Source organism: Crotalus tigris, unplaced genomic scaffold, assembly GCF_016545835.1.
Source record: "Crotalus tigris isolate CLP2741 ecotype Arizona unplaced genomic scaffold, ASM1654583v1 scf7180000018523.1292444, whole genome shotgun sequence".
In the NCBI taxonomy this organism is placed as follows: Eukaryota; Metazoa; Chordata; class Lepidosauria; order Squamata; family Viperidae; genus Crotalus; species Crotalus tigris.
Genome location: NW_024097056.1, coordinates 645689 through 663555, shown reverse-complemented (window position 1 = coordinate 663555; position 17867 = coordinate 645689). Strand labels below are relative to the sequence as shown.

Below are 17867 nucleotides of genomic sequence, written 5' to 3'. Positions count from 1 at the left end.
CCTCCCTCCTTCCTTCCCTACCTCCATCCTTCCTTCCCTGTTCTTCCTTCCTTTTTTCCTTCCTTCCTCCCTCCCTCCATCTTCCTTTCTCTCCTTTTTTTCTTTCTTTCTTTCTTTCCTTCCTTCCTTCCTTCCTTTCTTTCTCCCTCCGTCCTTCCTTCCTTCCCTCCCTCCTTCCTTCCCTGTTCTTCCTTCCTTCCTTCCTCTCTCCCTCCCTCCCTCTATCTTCCTTTCTCTCCTTCCTTTCTTTTCTCCCTCCTCCCTCCTTCCTTCCCTCCCTCCATCCTTCCTTCCTTCCTTTTTTCCTTCCTTCCTCTCTCCCTCCCTCCACCTTCTTTTCTCTCCTTTCTTTCTTTCTTTCTTTCTTTCTTTCTTTCTCTCTCTCTCTCTCTCTTTCTTTCTTTCTTTCTTTCTCCTGGCTTAACCCACATCTTTACTGTACAAATCATGTTAAACACATATGAACTGTACCACCACCACAGGTCAACCCAGCTGTTGAAAAAAAATGAGGTTAGAATTCTGCCTCCTGCTTAAAAAATAAATGGGTCCTTATTTAGCCATGCATTTATATATAGTACAGGAACGAACCCCCAGTTGAATAAGCTCAAAGAGGCCACTTTCCAGCTCTTACATTGAGTAGCTGCTCAAAAGCGTAGCTGAACCCCTTTTTGTAATCGGTGATGCCTTTTGCTTGGATTTTGTAGACCGCTTCCTTCAACTTTTTCTTATTCCTCACGTTAGCTTGTACCAGATGGTTGAAACAACTGACGTTTTGAGCTTTATCATTGAACTGAGAGAGAGAGAGAGAGAGGAGACCAGTCAATAAAGCAGAGGAGGTAACAAGAGAAAGTCATTTGGCAAATTAGATCACAAATTAAGCGATTGATAGACATCAGGTTGTTCTTAAAGTGGAGCTCAGCATTCTTTTGCAGGATATAAATGTTTAGACCAGGCTGTTTCCACCAGTACTTTAGAATGTCTTCTTCCCTCTGGAGACTTAGGCAAACAGAACAGAACAGAACAGAACAGAACAGAACAGAACTTTCCAAGTTACAAAAGAAAAAAACACAAGTCATGCCCTATGGGTAAGCATGCAATGTTTAGGGGGGGGAAAGGAAAAAAGCTGATTAAATTCAGTCACTGATCTGACTGGAAAACCAGCTATGCAATTCTTTAGATCAGGGGTAGTCAACCTTGGCTCTTTTATGACTCGTGGACTTCAATTCCCAGAATTCCTGAGCCAGCTGGCTCAGGAATTCTGGGAGTTGAAGTCCACGAGTCATAAAAGAGCCAAGGTTGACTACCCCTGCTTTAGATCATCTACCAGTAGATTTGGATCATGATAGCAAATGAACCAAACTGCTTCCTCCCTATAGTTTATTTGCTTACATCTACTATTTAGGGTGAGTGATCCATCAATGATCTGCATGGAGGTTGATGGATGGCTTGAGAACCTAACAAAACAAATCTGGTTTTCTGACAAATAACAGATAAACCTACTGGATTAACATCAAAGTTAACCGATGCATTAATGTATCAGCCCTGCATATTGAAGCAGGAAACTTTTGCAAACCATCGTCCATTGAGCAAAGATATCTGTGCATTTGCCAACCAAAAGTCAAATATTTCTTTGTTGATCGGCTTTGTGTGATCACCCATGTCAATGAGCGATTTTAGTTAGCAAACAGAATTAAAGAAAACAATGACAGACACTATGAAAGTTAGAATGCAAGGAGCTGAGAAACAACAGCCCACATTTCACCTACAACCAAATATTGTTTGTTTACCTGAAAAGTATCATTGTTTGGACTTAAATCCAATTACTCCTTTGCATAATTTTCCACCTTGGTAATTGAGATAGGACTGAAATTTATCTGTCTGTCTGTCTGTCTGTCCGTCCATCTGTCTATATATCCATCTATCTATCATCTATTTATCTATCTTGTCTTCTATCATCCATCCACCATCCATCCATCTATCTGTCTATCTATCTATCTATCTTGTCTTCTATCATCTATCTATCATCTATCTATCTATCCATCCATCCATTCATCCATCCATCCATCCATCTCTATCTGTCTATCTATATATCTATCTTTCTTTCTGTCTGTCTGTCTTCTATCATTTATCTATCATCTATCTATCTGTCTGTCTGTCTCTCTATCTCTATCTCTATCTCTATCTCTATCTCTATCTCTATCTATCTTGTAAATACTGTAAACCCCATCTGAAGCATTGGTGCCACCTAAAGTGTTAAAGAATATCATCGTATACAATCGATTTTCCTGCAATTGTAATTACAATTACTCAATTATTTAAAATTTTAAATTAACAGAATAACAGAGTTGGAAGTGACCTTGAAGTTCTTCTAGTCCAACCAATCCTGTACCATTTCAGACAAAAAGGAATTGAAATTCTTTTTTTAAAATTATAAATGCATTCTAATTTAATAATGATCTATTATGGGGACCTCTGTTTGTAGGAGAGTCATTCCATTCTTAACGTTTTATTGCTGCAACATATGAAAAGAGAGAGGGAGGAAAGCAAATATAAGCCATTTAGAAGCAACCAATTTTCTTTGAATCTGTAACACTTTTAAATGCAGAACGCTGATAAAAAAAAAAGAGGTAATTCCACCTCTTTAATTCAAAACCAGCATACTGCTACATCGCAGTGTTGTTTGGGGAATACGGAAATTTGAAAATATATAGCCGGTTTGATGCCAATCTAATCAGATCTTGCCAAAACTCATTTTCCATTCTAGGGAGATCTGTTGGTGCAGCTTGATGGCCCAGATGTATCTATACATATTACATGGGCAGCCCTGAAACAAATCTAATGCCAAGACATTATTCCTTGCAACTATTCCCAGATTTATTTTTCGTCTCCTTGCATTCAAGAACAGAATCTAAGGGCTAATTCTTAAAAAGGGGTAATTCTTTAAAAAGACACTGGTAGCATGGCTCAAATTTAGCACGTCTTTCACAGCCAGAAAATGGCTTCTGTTCTTCCCAAAAAAATGCTTTTTCAAAAGGCAACTGGACTTTGTTTTTCCTTGAAGACGTTTCGCTTCTCACCGAAGAAGCTTCTGAAGCAACCTAGAATTAAGGGGAAACCTGGAAGTGAGAACAAAATCAACCAGTGGAATAGAAGCTGCCTTCGGAAGTTGTGGGTACTCCATCACTGGAGGTTTTTAAGGAGAGATTGGACAGCCACTCATTCTATAGGACAGGGGTAGGCAACCTTGGCTCTTTTATGACTCATGGACTTCAACTCCCAGAATTCCTGAGCCAGCCACGCTGAGGGGAAAGGGAATGGTTTCCAAGCTGAGCCATGCTGGCTCAGGAATTCTGGGAGTTGAAGTCCACAAATCATGAAGGGCCACAGTTCCCCCATGCTGGCTCAGGAATTCTGGGAATTGAAGTCCACGAGTCATAAAAGAGCCAAGGTTGCCTACCCCTAGTATAGGGTCTTCTGCTTGAGCAGGGCGTTGGACTAGAAGACCTTCAAGGTCCCTTCCAGCTCTATTCTGATTGATTGAGAAGTGAAAAGTCCTCAGGGAAAAACCAAGGAAGTCCATTTGCCTTTTGAAAAAGGACCTTTGGGATAGCCATGACCCTGGATGACTGAGCATCTCCATAGATGCTTCTGTTCTTCAAACACCTGGAGAAAGAGTTCAGCTGCAGGTAATCCTCATCCGAAATTTTTTGGCCAACTCAATCCAAAGTAGTTTGTTGTGTATATAATTTTAATAATTAGGCTATGCCAGATCAGAGCTACGGGTTCTGTTTAATTGTCATCCTCTCTTCTTTCCAACTGTTTGTTTGCTTATATATTTATAGCCTGCCTTTATTGTTTACAAATAACCCAAGACAGCAAACATATCTAAAACATCTTCCTTCTCCTATTTTCCCCACAACAACAACCCTGTGGGGTGGGCTGAAAGAAAGTGACTGGCCCAAAGTCACCCAGGTGTTTTTCCTTGGTAAGGCAGGAAAACTACTACTACTACTACTACTACTACTACTAATACTACTACTACTACTACTACTAATAATAATAATAATAATAAAGTTGGAAGGGACCTTGGAGGTCTTCTAGTCCACCCCCCTGCTCAGGCAGGAAACTCTATTCCATTTCAGACAAATGGCTGTCCAGTCTCTTCTTAAAAACGTCCAGTGTTGGAGCATTCACCGCTTCTAGAGGCAGGTTGTTCCACTGGTTAATTGTTCTAACTGTCAGGAAGTTTCTCCTTAGTTCTAGGTTGCTTCTCTCCTTGATTAGTTTCCATCCGTTGCTTCTTGTCCTGCCTTCAGGCACTTTGGAGAATAGCTTGACTGCCTCTTCTTTGGGGCAGCCCCTGAGATATTAGAAGACTGCTATCATGTCCCCCTCGTCCTTTTCTTCGTTAAACTAGACATACCCAATTCCAACAACTGTTCCTTGTATGTTTTAGCCTCCAGTCCCCTGATCATCTTTGTTGCTCTTCTCTGCACTCTTTCTAGAGTCTCAGCATCTTTTTTACATCGTGGTGACCAAAACTGGATGCAGTATTCCAAGTGTGGCCTTACCAAGGCTTTGTAAAGCGATATTAATATTCGACATGATTTTGATAGAACTCAGCGTCTCCTCGTGAGTGTCTCAAAGTCACCCAACTTTTTTTCATGGCTAAGGTGGGACTAGAATTCATGGTCCCCACTTTTTTAGCCTTGGGCCTTAACCACTGGACCAAACTGGCTTTATGGAGAAGGAAGTATAGAAAAACACAGCAAACAGAGCCGTGCATTGTTCATTTCCTATCTGTTAAACATGGCCTCTAGAGCAGCGTCCATGGTAAAGTAGAATTTCAAAAAAGCATTAGTCATAGCAGCTCTTAAGATGGGCAAGGTGGGAGGCAGGGAAAGCAACTGAAAATACAAGGGCTATTTTCAGTGCAGAATGAATGCACAGAAGGAGGAGAGGGAGAGACAGAGACAGAGAGAGAGGGAGAGAGAGAGAGAGATTAACAAATTTCATTAACACATTTCATTTATGCAGAAGTCATAAATTGTTTTCAATGCCAAATTCTTTCCCTGAAAACCATTTGAGAATGGAGCCAGAAAGCTTTCAAGTAATCAAAGTAATCTGGCAAAAGGAAGGAAGGAAGAAAGGAAGGAAGGAAGGAAGGAAGGAAGGAAGGAAGGAAGGAAGGAAGGAAGGAAGGAAGGAAGGAAGACAGTGAGAGGAAGGAAAGAAGAAAGAAAGAAAGAAAGAAAGAAAGAAAGAAAGAAAGAAAGAAAGAAAGAAAGAGGAAGGAATGAAGTAAGGAAGGAAAGGAAGGAAGGAGAGAGAGAGAAAGAGAGAGAGAGAGAAAGAAAGAAAGAAAGAAAGAAAGAAAGAAAGAAAGAGAAAGAAAGAAAGAAAGAAAGAAGGGAGGGAGGGAGGGAAGGAAGGAAGGATCAAAGAAGAATAGAGTACGACATTTATATCATGTGAAGATGCATTTTGATCTACACTACACCCATCTCTGCTTTCCTTGTCTGCTATTTGCTCTCCAGGAGCTCCTACTTTTCGAACTGAGGGCATCCCTTAAGCATTTCAGCCATATAATTAAAGAAGTGACCAAAAGGACAAGTAACAACATAACAAGAGACAACAGAAAGTTGGTTGAGTATGGGGTAATTGTTGCGCAATCTTCTTCAGACCCAACCTCCCCACTTCTGGGTGACAAAAAGAGAGGGGTACTCACGGAAACCACGTTCACAAAGTCATCGTCTGACAAGGTTTCCAACATTTCAATGACAGACGTCCGGATCAACTTCAGGGTCAACCCACTGACGCTCCCACTTCTACCAAAGAGAAGAAGCCAAAGGGGGGGGGATCTATAGTTATCACTGACCATCAATGGACATCTCATGTGTTCTTCTGGCTCTTTACAGCAGTGCTGGGCCAGTTCTGACTTGCAGTCTTATCCCTTCCTTCCTTCCTTCCTTCCTTCCTTCCTTCCTTCCTTCCTTCCTCCCTCCCTCCCTCCCCCTGCCTGTCTCCTTCCTTCCTCACTTCCTCCCTCTTTCCTGAATGTCTCCTTCCTTCTTTCCTTCCACCCTCCCTCCTTCCCTTCCTTCCTCCCTCCCTCCTTCCTTCCTAAATGTCTCCTTCCTTCCCTCCCCCTTCTTTCCTTCCTCCCTCCCTCCTTCCCTTCCTTCTTCCCTCCCTCCCGTCTCTCCTTTCTTTCTTCTTTTCTTCCTCCCTCCCTCCCTCCCTCCATCCTTCCTGTCTGTCTCCTTCCTTCCTCCCTCCCCTGTCTGTCTCTTTCCTTCCTTTCCTTCCTTCCTTCCTCCCTCCCTCCTTCCCTTCCTACCTCCCTCCCTCCTTCCTTCCTGAATGTCTCCTTCTTTCCTCCCTCCCTCCCTCCCTTCCTTCCTCCCTCCCTCCCTCCCCTGTCTGTCTCCTTTCTTTCTTCTTTTCTTCCTCCCTGCCTCCCTCCATCCTTCCTGTCTGTCTCCTTCCTTCCTTTCCTTCCTTCCTCCCTCCCTCCCTCCCTCCCTCCCCTGTCTGTCTCCTTCCTTCCTTCCTTCCTTCCTTCCCTTCCTTCCTCCCTCCCTCCCTGCCTCCATCTGTCTCCTCCCTCCCTCCCTCACTTCCCTGTCTGTCTCCTCCCTCCCTCCCTCCCTCCTTTGCTGATGCTCCTTTAAAATTCACATCCTTAGAAGGTGCTTTGGGATTTCAAGCCCTTTCTTTAGGAAGAGCAGCGAGCGATACTAGTATGTTTTCATCCTATTGCATTTCAAAAGGTTATCAAAGCGAGTATCATTTATATATTCATCCCATTGATACGGTCTCCCATCTCATGAGAAGCGTTATCTTCCTTCCCATTTTTTAAACATTTTCATACCCATCGCTGTAAATATTTGAAATGCTTAACCTTTGGGGCACTTACGCATCAACGAGGATCAGCATATCTTTTGGAGAGGCAGCGCCTTGGATATACCTGAAATGAAAAGACAGGTGATAGGAAAGGTCAGACGTTTCTTTAAAAAAACCCCTTCCTTAGCATCTGATCCCTCAAGGAGAATCACAGGAGACTTCTTTGCAAGCCACCAGGAAACTCATGAAAAAAAAACAACAACTCATTTCTATTTGCCTGACGCCTGTCCGAACAACGCTGAGTTGCACAACCTCAGAAAGCACTTTGCTGCACCACGTTCCAAGCTCCGCAAAACAAGACAAAAGGTTTCATAAAGAGAAAATGAATTGACGTGGTGTCTGGGTCCAAAAGCTGAACCTGGCATTCGGTGGGTGGATGTGATGCACAAGATCTTTGATTAGGACCCTGAGTTTTGTTCCAATCTCTGGCTGGCTGGCTGGATGGACGAATTAACAATCCCACAGGGGGGGTGGCTTTGAGAATGGGGAAAACAGCTCTCTGAAAAGGTTCTCGCCCCGGTTCCATCTTCAATCTAAATTGCTTCGCTCCTGCTAATAGAAAATCTGAAAGTGGGGGGGGAGAGCAGGGGAGGAAGGAGGCAAAAAGTAAAATGAAATAAAAACCCCACTACCTTTTTGCTCCCACGGTTCCATTTCCCAAACTTCAAAGCAACTCGTTCCTCCTTTAATTAAGACATCTGAAAACAACAGAGGCGTTCCCGAGTCAACATTTGGTTAATTCGAGCGCCTGGTTTTATTGGTTTATTTGATATTTTAATTAAAGGGTTCTTTATTTTCATTTTATCGCGTGCAATAATTCTTGATCAAATTCTCCTTCTCTGTGATTTTTAAAGTATCCGTGCTTAGAGAAAACTGACTTCTGGAATGGCCTTTCAGAATTTTAAATCTTTCTATTGTCTGTCTGTCTGTCTGTGTCTGTCTATCGATCTATCATCTCTCTATATATATCAATCTATCTATCTCTCAGTTGCTATCCTTCCATCTCTCTCTCATCATCATCATCATCATCATCATCATCTATCAATTTATCTATCAATTATCTCTCTATCTTTCTCTCTATGTATCTATATCCATTTATCAAGAATTTTAAATCTATATTTCAAATCTACCTGTCTGTCTGCGTGTCTGTCTGTCTATCTATCTATAATTTTAAATGTATCTATATGTATCTATGCAGAATTTTAAATCTGTTTTCTATCTATCCAGCCAGCCAGCCAGAAGTTTAAATCTATCTGTCTATCTATCTATCTATCTATCTATCTATCTATCTATCTATCTATCTATCTATCTATCTACCTACCTACCTACCTATCATTTTAAATGTATCTATATGTATCTATGCAGAATTTTAAATCTATTAACTATCTATCTATCTATCTATCTATCTATCTATCTATCTATCTACCTACCTACCTACCTACCTACCTACCTATATATCATTTTAAATGTATCTATATGTATCTATGCAGAATTTTAAATCTATTAACTATCTATCTATCTATCTATCTATCTATCTATCTATCTATCTATCTATCAGAATTTTAAATCTGTCTATCATCTATCTATCATTTCCTGGACACAGGAAAGCTATCAGAAAGTTCATGGATTCACCCACATACAAGCTATCTTTGCAATATCAGAACTGAGCATTTTTAAAGGTGCTTCTGATTAAAGGTGGTGATGATTTTATAAATCGAGCCTTAAGTTACTACAAAGGTTTACCTGCCAGGTGGAACATTTGTCCAAACTACATAATCAAAATCAAACGAAAGTGCGTAGATGTGTGTGATTTTAGTCCTCAGCTTCATCAAAACCTTCTTTCTGAACATTTTATATATCAATACCTAGTCTCTTATTGGTCAGTCCTAGAGGAGATCAACCCTGACTGCTCTTTAGAAGGCCAGATCCTGAAGTTGAAACTCAAGTCCTTTGGCCACCTAATGAGAAGGAAGGACTCACTGGAGAAGAGCCTAATGCTGGGAAAGTTGGAGGGCAAGAGAAGAAGGGGATGACAGAGAAGGAGGTGGCTGGATGGAGTCACTGAAGCAGGAGGTGTGAGCTAAAGTGGACTCCAGAAGATGGTAGAGGACAGGAAGGCCTGAAGGAACGTGGTCCATGGGGTCGCGATGGGTCAGACACGACTTCGCAACTAACAACAACAACAAATGCTCTTATTTTGAACCATATGTTTGAACCCTTCAAGCACTAGCAAAATAAATTAATTAATTAATTGAATGAATGAATGAATGAATGAATGAACGAATAAATGAATGAACGAATAAATGAATGAATGAACGAATGTCATAAACACAACGAAGCCACGCACATCTGATGGACAACTGTCCTATTACTTGGTGCTGGATCAGCTTGTATAGATGAACACATTAAAGAGAAACTTTTTGTATCAGAAACTCTGTGGCTTAATCCCAAAGGTGCTTTTTTTTTTTCTTTCACGAGGCAACTGGACTTTCTCATTTCTCTTGAAGACATTTCGCTTCTCATCCAAGAAGCTTCTTAAGCTTCTGCCATGGGGAAGGGCAGTCCGAGCTGGAGAAGACCTCTTCAAAGAAAAACAGGGAAGTCCAGTTGCCTCGTAGGAAAAAAAAAAAGTACCTGGATAGACTGAGCATCTCCATAGATATCTATCATAATAATAATAGTGATAAAGTTGGAAGTGACCTTGGAGGTCATCTAGTCCAACCCCCTGCTCAGGCAGGAAACCCTATACCATTTGGGACAAATGGCTGTCCAGTTTCTTCTTAAAAACTTCCAGTGTTGGAGCATTCACTGCTTCTGGAGGCAGGTTGTTCCACTGGTTAATTGTTCTAACTGTCAGGAAGTTTATCCTGTTCTAAGACTGCTTCTCTCCTTGATTAGTTTCCATCCATTGCTTTTTGTCCTGCCTTCAGGCGCTTTGGAGAATAGCTTGACTCCCACGTCTTTGGGGCAGCCCCTGAGATATTGGAACACTGCTATCCTGTCCCCCCTCGTCCTTCTCTTCGTTAAACTAGACATACCCAATTCCAGCAATCATTCCTTATATGTTTTAGCCTCCAGTCCCCTGATCATCTTTGTTGTTCTTCTCTGCACTCTTTCTAGAGTCTCAATATCTTTTTTACTTCATGGTGACCAAAACTGGATGCAGGATTCCAAGTGTGGCCTTACCAAGGCCTTGTAAAGTGGTATTAACACTTGACGTGATCTTGATTCTATCCCTCTGTTAATGCAGCCTAGCACTGTGTTGGCTTTTTTGGCAGCTGCAGCACACGGTTGGCTCCTATTTAAATCTGTGACTTAACGCTGAAGGAAAGATAAGGGAAGCTGCATGGATGCTTTCAATTTACAGACAAGGAGGAAAGGAGAACGAAGGAGAGCTGAGTCCCACCAACATGCAGGTGTGACTTACCAGGGTCTTCTACGGACATCATACAGATCGATCTTGTTCTGCGTTTGACTCTTGTCCACCCAGGGAGATGCTGGAAAGGAGAAACAGGACAGCAATAGAATTAGAGTGAAGAGTTACATCTTTCTTGGATTGATGTATATGTTAAAGCACCATGTAAACACCATTTAAAGCAGGGTTTCAGAGCCCCAGTTATACTCACCCTGGTTTCACTATTGTAGGTGTACACAGATAGTTCCTTGACTTATACATTTGTTTAATGACCATTCGAAATTACAATGTAATTCTAGTTTAATGAAGAGAAGGACGAGGGGGGACAGGATAGCAGTCTTCCAATATCTCGGGGGCTGCCCCAAAGAAGAGGGAGTCAAGCTATTCTCCAAGGCGCCTGAAGGCAGGACAAGAAGCAACGGATGGAAACTAATCAAGGAGAGAAGCAACCTAGAACTAAGGAGAAACTCCTTGACAGTTAGAACAATTAACCAGTGAAACAACCTGCCTCCAGACGCTGTGAATGCTCCAACACTGGAATTTTTTAAGAAGAGACTGAACAGCCATTTGTCTGAAATGGTATAGGGTTTCCTGCCTGAGCAAGGGGTTGGACTAGATGACCTCCAAGGTCCCTTCCAATTTTTTTTATTATTATTATTATAACGACAATGAAAAAAGTGACTTAGGCTCGTTTCTTAAACTTACGACCGTTGCGGCATCCCCATTTGCAACTGACTCATATTTATGACGGTTGCAGTGTCCCGGGGTCATGTGATCCCTTTTTGGGACCTTCGGACCAGCCAAGCCAAGCCAGATTCACTTAACAACTGCATTACTAACTTAAGAAACTGCAGCGATTCGCTTAACGAATATGACAAGAAAGGTCGTAAAATGAGGCTAAATTCACTTAAACAATGTCTCACTTAGCAACAGAAATTTTGGGCTCAGTTGTGGTCATAACTCAAGGACTATCTGGATTCACCTTTGGTAGTGGGACTGTGGCACACGGATAAACTGGTAACCTTATACATATAATAATAATAATAATAATAATGCCGATAAAGTTGGAAGGGACCTTGGAGGTCATCTAGTCCAGTGGTTCTTAACCTGGGCGATATTGCCCCCCAGGGGGCGATTTCATTTTTCAGGGGGGGGATGGAACAAAAAGGGGTGACGCGGGGGCAAAGGAACGAAAAGGGGGCGATATGGGGGCGATGGAGCTAGAAGTTTTGGGGACACTTTTGAGACTTGAATGGCTGTATATCTGTCGTACAAAAACATCAGATCGCTCGCTATTAATGGATTGAATTGTGTTTTCAAAGGTTCCTCCAGCTCGCTTCAGTACAGAATGCCGTACATAGGTGAAGACGCATCGCTTATCTTCATGCGCGTTGCGCAGCAGCCTCTACCCATACAGTGGCACGCCATTGGCCAGAATATGGGAGATATGGGAAAAAAGACTGGAAATAAATTATTTGCATCAATATGTCCTGATGACAATTTTAAAGAAAAGAAAAAAAATGTTTGCATTAATTGAAGAATTATTTCCTATGTTGTGATTGAGAGGTTATGTTGGGGGAGGGGGCGATGACAACTTTCTCATTGGCTCAAGGGGGCGATTCATTCAAAAAGGTTAAGAACCACTGGTTTCTAGTCCAACCCCCTGTTCAGGCAGGAAACCCTACACCATTTCAGACAAATGGCTGTCCAGTCTCTTCTTAAAAACTTCCAGTGTTGGAGCAGTCACAGCTTCTGGAGGCAGGTGGTTCCACTGGTTAATTGTTCTCACTGTCAGGAAATTTCTCCTTGGTTCTAGGTTGCTTCTCTCCTTGATTAGTTTCCATCCATTGCTTTTCGTCCTGCCTTCAGGCGCTTTGGAGAATAGCTTGACTCCCTCTTCTTTGGGGCAGCCCCTGAGATATTGGAAGGCTGCTATCATGTCCCCCCTCGTCCTTCTCTTCATTAAACTAGACAGACCCAATTCCAGCCACCGTTCCTTATATGTTTTAGCCTCCAGTCCCCTAATCATATATATATTATAAGGTATTTAACTTACAGGTGAACTAAACACCAATGAGTCGTCTAAAAGTAGACATTGTATAAAACTTCTAATTAAAAGCAGAAGGTTTTGAACCATTTTTATTCAGTCCCTTTGCCCCCAATCTTACTCCTTCATTTTTACTTAATAAACATTTTACTTAATAAGGGCAAAACATTTGTCATCGGTCCAAATTGAAGCAATTGGAGGCTGAAGCTCCCAATCTAAGAAAGATTGACCTACCAATCTGTTTTCTCCATCTCATTATATTCTGTGAAAAGGGTGTTCATCATAATTCTGCCCAACGCTTCTCGATAAAACCGAAACCCAATTTACAGCACAGCAACCTCTTTAGAAGCACAACACGTAGACCCTTTACTCAGATCTATAAAACTGGTAAAATAAGCCATGGACTCCGCAAAGCACGTCTAAGGTATTGTTTACATCTAAATTTAAGTTTTACAAATTTTTACGGCTTGGCTATCTTGATTTCTGAAACTCTAATGAAAGAAGCTTGTAGAAGTGAAGTCATATGGACTATAAACCTCAGTTCAAATTATGATAAATATTCTAAACTATAAAACATGAGCCTCTATATACCGATAGTCCTCGGCTTACGGCAGTTCATTTAGTGACCCTTCAAAGTTACAACGGCACCGAAAAACTGAGTTATGACCGTTTTTCAGACTTATGACCATTGCAGCATCCCCATTTTTCACACTTGTGACCGTTGCAGCATCCCCATTTTTCACACTTATGACCATTGCAGAATCCCCATGGTCACGTGAGCAAAATTCAGGAGCTTGGCAACTGATCTATATTTATGATGGTCGCAGTGTCCTGGGGTCACGTGATCCCCTTTTATGCTTTTCTGACAATCGAACTCAATGGGGGAAGCTTGATTCACTTAACAATCGTGTTCCTAATTTAACAAATACAGCAACTCACTTGAGAAAGGTCATAAAATGGGGCAAAACTCACTTAACAAATGTCTCTCTTATCAATGGAAATTTTGGGCTCGGTTGCAGTCATAAGTCTGTAGAGGCAATGAAATCAAGGCACACACTCTGCAGAGCAGATCTCCATATTGTCTACATCTAAAATTAAATTTTCTACAGTTTTATGGGCTTGCTATCTTGATTTTTCGAAAGCTAATAAAAGAAACCGGAGTTAGGGACTTTAGAAGTCAGTGTAGTCAGTTGGTTTACGATGAGCTAAACTCTGACTTCATACTCCGTGGATTATATAACTCAGTTTTTATTATGACAAATAGTCTAAACTTAAAAAAAAATATGAGCTGAAGGGACTATTCTTCTCTCTCAAAGGCTCATATAGTCCCTGCAGATAACATTTTATTTCATTTCATGCGTACAACCGTTTTCGGGAAAGTGCAATTTCACAGCAGAATCTTTTTACAGAAAAGCAAATTACAGGAAATTCTCTAAAACCTATCAAGTTTCAATAGGAGGAGAGAAGATTTGCAGCTCAGGGTTGAAACTGGGGGGTCCTTGGTGCTGTCTGAGCTTGGTTGTTTTCTTGCAGACATCTCATTTCCCAGCTCAATAATATCATCAGTGCTAGAAGGGAGTGGGGTTTGCAGGGAGGAGGAGGAGGAGGAGGAGGAGGAGGAGGAGGAGGAGGAGGAGGAGGAGGAGGAGGAGGAGGAAGAGGAGGAGGAGGAGGACGCTGACGACGACAATGACTGTGGGGTCCTCGGTGCTCTCTGAGCTTGGTTGTGTTCTTACAGACATTTCATGACCCAACTAGGGAACATCATCAGTGCTGGAAGGGAGGTGAGTTTGCTCAGAGATTTGAACTGTGGGGTCCTAGGTGCTCTCTGAGCTTGGTTGTTTTATTGCAGACATTTCATGACCCAACTAGGTAGCATCATCAATGCTAGAATGGAGCAGGTTTTGACAGGAGGAGGAGGAGGAGAAGAACTGTGGGGTCCTTGGTGCTCTCTGAGCTTGGTTGTTTTCTTGCAGACATCTCATTACCCAACTAGATAACATCATCAGTGCTGTTTATATACAATAGCTTGAAGTCTGTTGATTTTCTTCAACTAACCAAACAGAAGCTAAATCCCAATATTTTGCACCGTGAGGGTTTTCCTTGAGGGAGAGAATATGGGTAACTGGGATTAAATTGACACTCAGTTATAATTTAGGAAAGAACCTCTACGACATGACGTGCTGTCGGTATAAGACACCAGGGAAATTATCAAAAACACATAAAAAGTATTTCAAAACCAGCGGTGAAAATGTGAAAAGCATGAGGAGATTTTTTTTTCTCACGCATGGTAAACGTGCGAGAAAGCTGAGAAATTCTAGCTAGACATTCACATAATGACACAAAGGTTTTTAATGATTAATATCACTAAGAAACTGGAACTCTTTTTATTGGGATTTATAGATATTAAATTAGGGGGGGAACCCCATGCTAAATTGATACCGTGCATGGCAGCTGCAGCAAAATGTTTTTTTGTTGTTGTTTTTTTTTTATGCACAAGGATTGAAGCAAAATGAAATTCCTACATTAGAGTAAAACATTTCTGGAAAAAACTGATCTGTTGGTCACAAAGAAAAAAACCACAATTTTTTTTTAAAAAAATCCTTAGATGGACTTATTGCTGAAAGAAGAAGAAAAATGAACCAATGATTGATGGATCTGAAGACTAAGAAAGATGAAGACGAAATGAGCAGGGTGAAGGAAGCCTATAAATTATTTAAGATGACAATAAAATTGTAATTATCTGTTGAGAAGACCGGTCAAAAGCCATTTGTAAGCTTCCTTTTTTTTTCTTTTGGTTTTATGGGTTTTCTTCCCCCTGTGGTTGGCTACTATGATATGAAAAAGTTCAACAAATATAAATTAAAAGAGAGAGAGAGAGAGAGATTGGTGGGGTATAGGTCCAAAAAGTAGATATGATTTGGCCTATATTGTGTTCCTTTGAGAATGAGTTGGCTACCTTCATCTAGCTAACATCTACCTACCTAAAACTTAGCCCTGATGACAGCATACTTTAGAAACAAGAGGGTTAATTTTTACAGATAAATAATTTCATACAAATTGGGATTTTTTAAACTAACTACAAAGCTTTTCCCGGAAAACATGTTTTCATTAGCTTACGAGGCCTAAAAACAGTAAAAAAAAAATATTTTCATCTAGGTAAGGATCACAGTTTGCTGCAATTCACAGTAGATCAAGGAGCTGATTTTTATTTTTTAATGCATAATGTTTTCATTTACTGAATCCTTTGAAGAAAATAACAAGAGAGAACATGGGAAAAGGAGTAGAAAGATATAAGAGAGAGAAATAAAGTCTCGTGAGGATTATGGTTTGCTAAAATATCCTTAATTAACTCTGAGGAATTTTATCTATCACTTCTGAACTTAAGAATGAATAATAACACCCGATAGGAATTGAAAGTTACTATAAAGCTTTCAGAAAAGATATTTCCTTCTTATTTTATTGTCTTACTTTTGATCTGTATTAGCTTACAAAGGGTTCTTTGTTAAATATGCACTAATGATTGCCAAGCCTCGGAGTAAATTGATTTTGCTTTCAACAGTAGAAGCTTATTTATTTTTAGTGCGTTTGCTTATTCGTGTCAGAAGCCTCATGATTAAAATAAGGCGTGCTACACGACATAAAATGCAAAATATAAAATATAAAATGCAAGTTTAAAACACGTACAAGCTAAACAGATCTTGCCCAATGTTTAGTCGGCATGGATCACTTGTAAGATCATTGCAAATGTATTTTTCAGGGAAAAAGAAGAATAAGATATTAATACTAAGGGGACATATTCTTCTTATGCTTTCAGGTGCTCTGAGTTATTTGTAAAAATAATAAAGGCACGATACAAGTAAATAAATAATTACAGGTAGTCCTCAAATTACGGCCACAGCTGAGCCAAAAATTTATGTCGCTAAGTGAAACATGTGTTAAGTGACTTTTGCCCCGTTTTACGACTTTTCTCGCCACAGTTGTTAAGTGAAGCATTGCATTTGTTAAGTTAGTCACACGATACTTAAGTGACAACTTTGTTGTCAGAAGGTTGCAAAAGGGGTTGCATGATCCCAGGACACGGCAACCGTCGTAAATATGAATCAGTTGCCAAGCTCCTGAATTTTGACCCTGGGAATTGCTACAACGGTCGTTAAGTGTGAAAAAAATAATTAGAAGTCACTTTTTTCAGTGCCGTTGTAACTTTGAACGGTCACTAAATGAACTGTTGTTAAGTCAAGGACTATTTGTAATTTGTGCTGGACTATTGCTGTATTTTTTTTTTTTACCTCTGGTCTAGAATTACTGCAGGAGGCTTCTTTGAAAGACCAGCCAGAAGCTTCATGCAATGCAAAATGAGGTCGCACAATGAGAGCAGACTGGTAACATTTTTGGGAAGACTGCATTGGCTTCCAGGTGCAATCTTAAGTGCTGGCTTTAATAAATAAAAACCCTCAATAACCTGGCACCGGATGAGCTGTAGGATCTAATTTCTCACTGAGGTTGGTTACATGGTGCCAGGAGAATCAGCTGGCGTCCCCCACTCTTTTCAAGAGATCGGTGGCTTTTAGTGGGTGGCACGGTTTTTCTATAAAAGGACCAGCCACCTCAAAGTTTCATTGTCCATCAACTTTTGAAGGTGATTTTGAATGCAATATGAAGGCAGGACAAGAAGCAATGGATGGAGACTAATCAAGGAGAGAACCAATCTAGAAATAATGAGAAATTTCGTGACAGTGAGAACGATTAACCAGCGGGAATGGCTTCCCTCCAGAAGTTGTGTGTGCTCCAACACTGGAGATGTTTAAGAAGAGACTGGATAGCCCCTTGTCTGAAATAATAGAATAACAGAATTGGAAGGGACCTTGGAGGTCTTCTAGTCCAACCCCCTGCTCAAGCAGGAGACCCTATGCCATTTCAGACAAATGGTCCTCCAGTCTCTTAGTAAAAACCTCCAGTGTTGGAGCACCCACAACTTCTGAAGGCAAGCTGTTCCACTGGCTAATTGTCCGAAAATCTCTTCTTAGTTCTAGCTTGGATCACTCCTTGATTAGTTTCCCTCCATTGTTTCTTGTCTTGTCTCCTGGTGCTTTTGGAAATGGAACTGATATAAGGCAGTGGTGGCGAACTTATGGCACGCATGCCAGAGGCGGCACTCAGAGCCCTTTCTGTGGGCACACGTGCCATGCGCCGGAGATGGCAACTGTCCCTCTTCAACCAATTGCCTGCTAACTCGCTGAGATCCCATGTGGCCGGATGCATCCCAGCATGGCTGGTTTCCCTCTCCCTATCCCATCCCTCCTGGCCTCGCATGCTTTTCCCGGGCACGACCCACTGCATCGCCTCCTCAGCTGTTGGCTGGCCATCCAGCTCAGAAGCGGCTTCTCTGAACTGCTGGCGGTTGGCTGTGGAGCCCCCGAGTGTGCCGGTCGAGAGGCCGGCAGGCTGTGGCTGCTGACGGACATCGTTGGCCCCCATGCGCTCACTGGCCTCTGTGTG

At 41.4% G+C, this 17867-nt stretch overlaps 1 protein-coding gene across 4 annotated transcripts in view; it reads right to left on the bottom strand.

Moving 5' to 3' along the window:
- CACNA2D1 (calcium voltage-gated channel auxiliary subunit alpha2delta 1) overlaps nucleotides 1-17867 on the bottom strand; it is a 336443-nt gene that overhangs the window by 74908 nt on the left and 243668 nt on the right. For all 4 annotated transcript variants that reach the window (XM_039353434.1, XM_039353435.1, XM_039353436.1 and 1 more), the window contains exons 8-11: nucleotides 10334-10403; nucleotides 6920-6970; nucleotides 5729-5828; nucleotides 632-790 (exon numbers count right to left, since the gene is read on the bottom strand). In XM_039353434.1, the coding sequence (XP_039209368.1) occupies nucleotides 632-790; nucleotides 5729-5828; nucleotides 6920-6970; nucleotides 10334-10403 (380 nt within the window). The remainder of the gene's footprint in view (nucleotides 1-631; nucleotides 791-5728; nucleotides 5829-6919; nucleotides 6971-10333; nucleotides 10404-17867) is intronic.